This window comes from Buceros rhinoceros, unplaced genomic scaffold (assembly GCF_000710305.1).
Source record: "Buceros rhinoceros silvestris isolate BGI_N320 unplaced genomic scaffold, ASM71030v1 scaffold7420, whole genome shotgun sequence".
NCBI lineage: Eukaryota > Metazoa > Chordata > Aves > Bucerotiformes > Bucerotidae > Buceros > Buceros rhinoceros.
The window spans coordinates 24,507-34,062 of record NW_010391215.1 but is presented as its reverse complement, the minus strand read 5'-3'; the positions used below and the strand labels follow the sequence as shown (position 1 = coordinate 34,062).

Sequence of the window (9,556 nt, the reverse complement as noted above, 5' to 3'; positions counted from 1 at the left end):
AAGATCTCTGCCAACCAGATGATCCTGTGATCTAACTTTAGGCTTTACAAATACTAGTTTCTATCAGTGTTTAGCACTAGTGGATTTCTCAGAAGGTTGTAATGTCACATTTAATTGTATTTGAAAGACTCATCGCTATGTATTTTCTTATTGTAGAGTCACGTAAGTGAGAATGAAGATGAACTCAAACTTGTGGAGAGCATGTTTCCTGCCTACCAGAATTACACCGAATTGTATGATAAAAACAAGCTGCTGACCAGCAAGGTAGCTGCCTAAAAACTTCGACAGCATAGCTTAGGTTTATCCCTGTAGACGACATGATGGTTAACTAGTTACCTGTGAAGTTTGTATTGTTTTGGCAAGGTCAGCAGTGTTTTGGGGAAAGTAAATCGGTTTTATGTTCTCTGTTGCACAGGTGTTGGTCAAGGTAGTGGAACTTTAGACAAGCCCTCACTTTTCCTTGGGGGCGCACCTTGTTAGCTAATGGAGAGCCTGTGCAGCCGAAAACAAACAGCCTAACTACAGTCAGAGGGCTTAAAAGTCAGACAAATCGATCTGAAATTTTAGGAGGCAGTTTTCAGAGACACAAAGTGAGCTGGGAACTCTTTGGGAAATAGCTTTTGCACTCCCAGTTCTGGCTTTGAAAAGGTACCCTGACAAGTTATTATTGACAGTCCTTTTTGCCTCACAAATGAACGTGGACTGCTCAAGTATGTACACAGTATTAACTTTTGTACTCTTGCACAGTACTGTGCATGCTGATTTGTTGTGTCACCACGTGAAGAGGACGTTAGAACTGCAGAAGCTAGATCTTAATTCTGTCAGACCTGCATATGCGCAGCGCTGCAACGGTCATTGAAAATCAGGGTTCCTGGTGCTTTCTGCCACCAGGCTCCCGGTGGTTCGGGAGGCATTCCATTCAACGCAAGAAAAACAAAACCTCGGCACTCCCCCTCCCCAACCACAAAACCTGAGACATAAGGTTAATTTTTTAAAATGTTCTGAAGGTATGTTTTTCAGAGCTGTGGCTGAAGTATTCCCTTCTTATTTTTAAAAATAAGTACAGACCAGCAGAGATACGGGTCAGCAGCTACCATATGTATGTCGTTAAATTAGATGTAGCTGTTCTCATTGCACTTACCATGATGTTTGAGCTCGATGGGTAGAGGCAGCAAGGGTACACTGTTATTAGAGTATTTTCAGTGGCAACAGTTCCGGTGCTGTCCTCATTTTTATCAGCAGATTGCAAAGCCTGATGGAGCTCTTGCCCTTCTCTGTGAGGGGGCATTTGGCATATGAGGTAATTCCCATTCGATTTGTCTGGAAATAACTGGTCTGTATCCAGTTAAATTATACTCTCCTATGCTTCTGTGTTTTGCATATAGTGTTTGTGAACTTATTTTTAAAGTCAGCTGTGTTGGCCAAAAAATAGAAGTCGTTAATCAGATGCATAACAAATTAGATTATTTTAATTAAAGAATATACCAGATATATTTACCTACCTGCTGCAAACCTTTAGAAAGACAGTGGGAAACATACATACATCTTCCACTGTATTTCATGTCTTAATCTCTGTGTTTGTTACTTACGAAATATAAATCATAAGGTTACTGCCATGCCAAGGCAACTGGGGAATTCTTGCTTTTGTTCCATGAAGCTCTTGGGTCACAGCAGTTACTGAAAGAGTCAGCACCCTGTCTTCTTACATCAATAATGAAAAGAAGCTGAGGAAGTGGTATGTCAGGCATACTGAGGTTAATGATGGTTCCTCCCCTGTAGATTTCAAGAGCTTCGTTCAAGAAGTGCATTAATTTCCCTTGATGGTAACAGTGTCCTTCTGGCTATTAAAAGCAGTGCAGCACAAGTCACAGGCACTGCAGTAAATGCAGCACTGAGTAAATTGTTGATTCTGTTTTTCTTTAGACAGTGATGGCTCATGCCTGCTATCTCTCTGAAGAAGAGCTGAAACTTTTTAGTCTTCGTGGAGCTGCAATTTCGCATTGCCCCAATTCTAATTTTTCGTAAGTTTAAAAAAAGAAAAGATAAAAAAGCATTATGCATACTTAAATAAAGCTGATGTTCACATAGTACCCTGAGTCCAGCCTACCGTTACACGGCTATCTATGACACCCTGTTGCACCAGAAGTGACGTACTGGATTGAGCATGACCATTCACCCTCCGCTTCTGTGTGCCATGATCTAGACTGACTTGTGATATTCCGTATAGTCACATGTATACATACATATATATATAAATAGTTCTCTTTAAAAATTTTATTTCTTCTGACTGTCCTATCAGTGGCCTGTTCAGACCATCTCTCTTGCCCTCACAGTATGCATGTGCTTTGGGGAGATGGGGATGGGCTATGCAGTCATCCTCCTATGAAGCAGAAATGAGATGCAGTGTGGTATCCAGCCAGGATATCATACTGAAGATTAACGCTCATTCTGCCTTTTACATAATTGATATTTTGTTTGCGATGACTCACCAGAGCTCATGAAATGACCTCCTATCTCTTGGAACACACTTTACATCACATTTGGATTTTTTCATAGGTGTACTGAGATTGGGATGTAGCTGGGATTTTTTTAATTGAGAAAAACTGCTCTTATTGTCAGTGATTAATCCCTGCTTTTCAGAGGTACGAGTGCAAGTGCTCCATCCCAGTTTAATAAACCCAGTCTGTTGCACACATTCTGAGAGCCTGTGCCATGACAGGGCTCTGCAGGGCTGCACCTCCTGAACTGTCCCTGCGTGTATCACACCGAAGACGTTTCTTCCAATCCAGGTTGCGCAGTGGTTGCTTGAATGTGCAAGAAGTCCTGAAACACAACGTGAAGCTTGGCCTCGGCACAGGTTGGTAGATTGCCATAAAACCAGTTTGTTTCGGAAACCGTTGGGAGATACGGAAACACGCCTTCTTGTCTGTATTTAAAAGTCAGCATGTCTCCAACTTAGGCTATCCTACATTAGCTCTTTTTCCCCCACTACTTCTAGAGGAGTGGAGTCTAGAGTACTGAAATCTAGAGCTGGTCCAAAAGTGTTTAAAAAGAAAAACGAAAATGAATTAAAGTTTTGCCCCAGTAGTGAGATAAACAGGCCTTGAACAACAGCTTTTCATGTTTCTGTTATCCTGTGCTGCGTTCTCTTTACCTGACTTTTTCTGTGAGAGCACCTTTATTAGGAATTCTGCATTCAGAGACAGCATTTAGCAGTAAAACCTCTTGTGTTTGGCACATCTGCCACTTGGTAACATTTAGTTAAAGCTCATGTAAAGGTAACTTGGAGAATTATTCCCGAAGATTGTTTCTTGTCTGATCCCTTCTAGATGTTGCTGGTGGATATTCACCCTCTATGCTTGATGCCATCAGGAAAACAGTAATAGCATCTAACAGCCTTCAGATCAATAAAGTGAACGAAAGAGGTTTAACTCTTGAGGAAGCTTTTCAGCTAGCCACTCTAGGAGGGAGCCAAGGTAAGAAGATACTTCTTTAGGATGTACACCGAGAACCACAGCTCTTTGTGACATTACGCCTCTCTGTCTTTAAAAGGTGTCTGAATTCACAGATTTTCTGGTGCCAGACTGAAGTCTGATGTGGTATCTGCTCGTCAGAGATATCCTCCAGTCTCTCATGCCCATACTGGGCTCACTACACCAGAGTATTCATATGGATGTTGAGAGTTTAATAGTAGAACCGTAATGATTTCTCAGTATAGTACATCCTATTTGCAAAGACTCTTAATCATTAGTGCTTCTATGTTTATCCCACCAACTGGGAAGACTTTGTTTTCTCAACAACCATCGCTTGGAGGGGAGGCTGTGCAGTTACTGTAAAATCACACATCTTGTTTGTCATCGGTTTCTAGTTTTGTTTCTGCTTTTTGAGCTCTCAGTGGGGCAGTTAGTCACTGTCTTTCAACAGAACAAAATGTCATGCAAATCACTCTTCAGTCAGAGGAGGGCACGAAGTTTAAAGAGGATAGGGACCGTGGCTGTTTAAGACACAGCCACATCTACAGGCTGTAGTCCTGTAGCATATTGGTTATTCTGATTCACTGGCATGTTTTGTCATGGTCAGTGTGAACATACCGATTTATATCGAAGCTTTAGTGGAACTTGAGTGATCTAGCAGAGGACACATCCACACAGAGGTAAAAAACTATCACTCTTTCAGTTAGCAGAAATGATCTCACTGCGTGCTGAAGAACTGGCCCCAGATTCTCTCAGTGTAACACCTTCTGTCGTTGTCAGAAAACACAGTGAGAGTTGTTAATGGAAGTTTGAAAGATGTGATGAAAATGTGATCAAACAGGTCTCCTCAGGACCATGTTTGACTTTCTGGAGGGTGTAATGGGGAAATAGGGAAGGCAGAAAATGGGCCGATGATATACAGAAAGGAAAACCTAAAAATCCTTGACTCATAATGTGTTTCCCTATCTAGCTAATCTTGGGCTTGTTTTATCTGGGTTCTGACATTTACTTAGTAATGTGTTTGTTTTATTTATGGCTTTTGAGCTGGTTTGTCCTCACTGCATCACTTTAAAGAGTGGAATATAAATTACCTGTACAGTCTTCCAGTAACCTGGGCAGGTACCACTTACAGAAATTTGAGTGAGTGATTACTCTTTGAGATTTCTTTTTCCCTTGCAGAAATTTAAACTAGCGATTTTCTTTGCTGAGTCTCCTGAACATTGTCACCCTCTTGTGTTTAATCTAAAAATTGCATTCTGCTCACAAATCTGAAGGACTATGAGATCATCTTAGTTGAAACTAAAAGTAGGTAGTCAAGGAGGAGTTTAAACACCTTTAAGGTGTTGTGAAATACCTACCACGCACAAACTCCACTGGAGGCTGAAATTCCCTTGTTGGACAGGAGGATCCGAAAGCAAGTGAACAAAGTATTTGCAGGTATTATCCCCTTTAAGAATTTTATTTTACTCCAGAGTATTGGAAAAGCTGATTTAATTCTTTGTACAACTTAAAACTATCCTAAAGTGTTTCCATGGAAGCACAAAGGTGTCTCGTTAGGAATTCTGAGGACTCGCAAGCACCCAGCCATGGAAAACAAAACTGTAGATTTTCAGTGCTTGCAGATGAGAGGTTGTAATGAAGTTTTGAAATAGCAAAGGTAAATAATAGACCACAAGACAAGCCTTAAAGGTGGGTATGAGATCTCTAGATATAGCGATGGGTTTTTTTCCCCCCATACGATATTGTTCTTCCTTCCTGATAAGTGTCCTTAGTTATCCTCTCTCCACTCTTTCTTTTATCATATTATTACATGTTGCTATTGTCATAGGTCTATACAACCTGCCAAAGTTTCTTAGCCTCTTTAAGCAATTAAACCTAATACTGCCTTAGCAAGGTGAGTATTATTATATAATTTACTGTTTCTCTGACATCATTTCATTGCTCCTTTTGGGCCTTTAACATTTTAGCGATGTAAACGGTTGTTATTCCACTTAAGGAAGTTAGTGGCCTGTAGTCAGATCTGCAATGACACAAAATCAACGGAGAACATTCGGCAAACAAAAATCAGAGGAGAGGTTCGAATTGTATTTCAGATTTCTTTTACCTTGACAGATACCCTGCAGAAATTCACCAAAACACACATGTTTTTTACTGAGAAGTTGCTTAGGAAATGAGCTGCTCATGTACTCACTACTGACTTTGCTGTCATGTTTTCCCTTGCAATCAGTCATCTAAATTCTTGTTGTTTTTCTTATTAAATTCTCAAGTAAGCTGCCAGGTGCTTCCACGTGGTGGAAGGAGGCTTGTGTTGAAGATCTGAGGGTTGCATTTGTGAGCGTATTTTATTCCCCAGCTCTAGGACTAGACGACGTGATTGGAAACTTTGAGGTCGGCAAAGAATTTGATGCACTGCTAATCAACACGAAGGCTTCAGACAGCCCTTTTGACCTGTTCTCTGCTGATAATTTCGAGGTAATCAGAACACGATTAGTGATCCAAATGTTTGGAAATGTTGGGGGGATGTTCCATAAGGCATCCAGAAGTGGTATGAGGGTTGTCCCGGTAACTGGAATTGGGTGTGCTGCGCTGCTCTCTGTGTTTCAGCCCGAATGGTTCAGTGGTTGTATTGTTTTCAGAATCTTTCTGTCCTCAGTGCCTTTCTGTTCTTTCTGTCCCTGTGAGCAAAAATAGATGTAACACCTCTTTAATGCATGTTTTATTAGCCCAAGCAGACAATCAGAGTTACCTATTTGCACCGACAAGTGGCAGCCAAGAAAAAGCAGTTTGGTTTTGGTGAACACTCTGAGTTCAGACTCAAAAAGGCAACCTGTTCCCAGCGAAAGGTTGGGCTGCCCTGACTGCAATGCTATTGTAAATGTAAGAACTCAGGGTGCCTAATTTGAGCTGAAAGCATGTTTTTTATGCAAACATAGAAGCACTATGGGCGTTATGCAATGGGAACACCTGCTCACATGGAAATCTTTTGTGATCAAAAAAGGTAACAAACAACAGCTACTTGAATTCACCGATGCGGCCAGGCTGTCTGCCGCTGCCTCTGACCTGAATGTGTTACCATTGACTGAGACGTGGTTGTAACTGGTGTGTAGTCGTTGCTTTAAACTTGTGCTGGGTTTTCTTCCTGGGACATACAGCATCCTTATGGGAAGTTATTTCTGCAAAAATTAAGTTCTGGTTGTACTGTGACTAGGAATATTCGGGAAACCTGTTTTTATCAATTCTTTCAAGTTTCGGATAACTGTGATCTGGGATAGCAGATACTGCTTTCTGAATCTGGTTTTCTCCCACATTTTTTTTTTATAGGATGCTCTCCAGAAGTTCCTGTATCTAGGTATGTTCTGATTCTCAGCCCACATAAAACGATCTTGTTGTGTCATACGTAAAAAATTGCCTAAGTTAATGTGGAGGTTAATAATAAAATACATTTTTACAAAATTAAATAAAATTCACAATAATTTAATGTATTTACGTTTTATATAAACATTAATATGACACTTTCAGTATTAGTATTTATTCACATTAATTAAATACATCTTTATCAAAATACATCTTCATCAACATTTATTGATATTTATTTATAAACACTGGGTAAGAATTAAGTAGTTTAACTTTTGTTCTTTGTGAGAGTTAAATAGTCAGCTTAACATGATCAGGTGCACCAAGTTTGTAAAAACTTTATTACCGCAGCCCTTTCTATTGGCAGTATCAGCTGAATTATATCTCACAGTAGAGTAACGCTAAGGTGCTAACCACCAGCTTGGAACCGGTTCAGCTCAGAAGGACTTTTGCAGACCACTTGCCCTTAAGGTTTTTTACTCCCAAACAGTAAAGCTGTCCCAAGCAAACGAAACGCAACCCAGACAGTCCCCTGAGAGATAAGATACCCCTCAGAAGGCGCTGTCTGGGCCAGCAAGCCGTGCTGCCCAGTACGCAGTTGGGTGGAGGTGACTGGTGCTGGCTCTGGCCGTGTTTGCGTTGTTCGCTGGTGAGGCTTGTGCCTCTTTCTCTGAGAAGCTGCTGTAAGGCAAACCAGCCTCACGGCTGCCTGGGCCCCAGTTAGCTCAGATCCTGTGCAGCGATGTGTTTTCTATACAAATACGCGCTCACGGGGTTTTGATCTATTAGATATATGGAAAACTCATGACACCGTTGCAGTAGCTGAATGCTGTGTTTATTTCTTCAAAAAAGCCCCCATGGGTAGTTTAAACATCCACTGATCGTTGTGGTAGCTCTGACCGTTTCTTTCCAAATAAACTTTCTCAGTCCTGGGAAATGGTCAGTCCTGCAAATGGTGTCTTCCAAAACTGATGTCGTGGATTGCATAATTTTCATTAATTAACTCAGTGCGTAGAATTATGTGCAAATCTCTATTCTGACCATGTATTTCAGGTGATGATCGGAACATTTCTGAAGTGTACGTGGCTGGGAAGCAAGTGGTTCCTTTTTCAAGTTCAGTATAAATCCTTTCCTCTATTCCAAACTACTCTGCTGATCATTCTGCATCTTGTTTGGAAAAGATGGATTGAACACAGTACCTCATCATCAGGAATGACATCTCATTTTTGATTTTGTTTTTTTTTTTTAATACTTGTAAACATTGGGAATTTTGTTAAACCCTTCAAGAATTACTTTACCAAAACCATCACAGTTTTAGAGGAAACGTGTATTTATATTTCTCTGGAAAAACAGCATGTGTGCATTGATAAGGGATTTGGTAAATACCTTAATTAGAGAGGACACCTGCTGTTCCTTTTAGTAAGAGTGCAGGAAGCGTTGTACGAAGAACAACGAGACTCCCATTGTCTATAACGCATCTGAATTAAAAAAAAAGTTAGTGTCAGTAAACTGATTTTGCAGATAATTAAATACACGGAAAAATGAAATTTCCATAATTTTATCACTAAGTATGGAAAAATCACTGACGTTTTGAGGCATTTAGAACATCTTTCAGTTTTTCTTTAGAATTTTATTTTTTTAAGTAATTATTTCATTTAAAACATTATTTTTTTAAGATAAATGAGATAACAAGCTTGTATTTATAAATAAATAAGGGTCCTTATTATCAAAGAGTTCAGATTTGTCATTCATAGCCAGACAGAAGAGAACCTGTGGAAGAACCAAATAAAGAATTGGGGATCAGTCACAGGGAGGTGGTCTGGGAGAGCAGAAGGGCTGCCTTGTTCTGTGATGCTGTCAACCAAAAATGCATTTCCACAGGTTTTGTTCCTAAGTCTGGAAGTGGTCAGCCAGATCTTCTACTCACTGAACACCTTCAGCTGAGCAACAGCTGAAGCTGGTGTTAAACTAGAAGCAGGCATTAAGGGATCTCAGCAGCCTACTCAACGACCAACAAATGTAGAGCTTTTTCTGGAGAAGAGGGGGAGTTTTGTCTAGGTCAGCCTCCTGGAGAACCCTCCCAGTGTTGTTTTGCTCCTGAGTGCTCAGTCACTCCGATGTCCCAGATGATGTCCCTTTTCCTTTCTGCAAGGGAAGTGAGTAGGCTAAAAAGAAATCAAAGAAATGGTCTATCTCTGGCCATCGCCAGCTTTGACTTGGGGTGGAAATTGTCACTGGAAAAAGCAGCTCAGCTTTAGTGTGCTCTCTTGTGACTTTCACACCAAAGTCTCTCTTCATGCCTACTTCTGAGAGTGTGCTTGGCCACACGTCACTGATAACTTTCTGATTTCAAAAGCATTCTCACAGCTTGTGTATCATTATGGGTATGTGTAACGTAACTAGTAACTAGTGTGCTTGGTTGGTTGGTTTGCTTTTGCTGAAGAACCTGGGCAGCCAGGGTTGTGGGCTTGCAGATGCCACTCGTGCAGCTTGCTCGCTGATGTAGCAACGTGTCTTCACAAGGCAGTGCGCTGTGCTGTTGCTTGCAGAGGTACCGCCGTCGTATCGTCATGTTCAGTGATTCCTGAGGCTTTAGAGTCAAGATTTAGAGATTAAGATTTCCACATTCCATTAAGGTGTTTTCTTAACCATTTTGTTTTGCATGTGTTCCAGTCACCTATACAGTAGCACGCTTGCTTGGCAAATACACTCTTTAGCCTTTAACTTTG

General features: G+C 40.8%; 1 protein-coding gene across 1 annotated transcript; it reads left to right on the top strand.

Annotated features, from left to right (window-relative positions):
• Positions 1 to 156: 156 nt before the first annotated feature.
• GDA (guanine deaminase) lies at positions 157 to 7,951 on the top strand (the record flags this gene model as incomplete). The annotated part of the gene is made up of 7 exons (XM_010140637.1): positions 157 to 264; positions 1,924 to 2,021; positions 2,790 to 2,857; positions 3,330 to 3,476; positions 5,827 to 5,945; positions 6,795 to 6,822; positions 7,881 to 7,951. Coding segments are annotated over 7 exons (639 nt in total), but the record flags the coding sequence as incomplete, so codon positions are not given.
• Between the last annotated feature and the right edge of the window lie 1,605 nt (positions 7,952 to 9,556).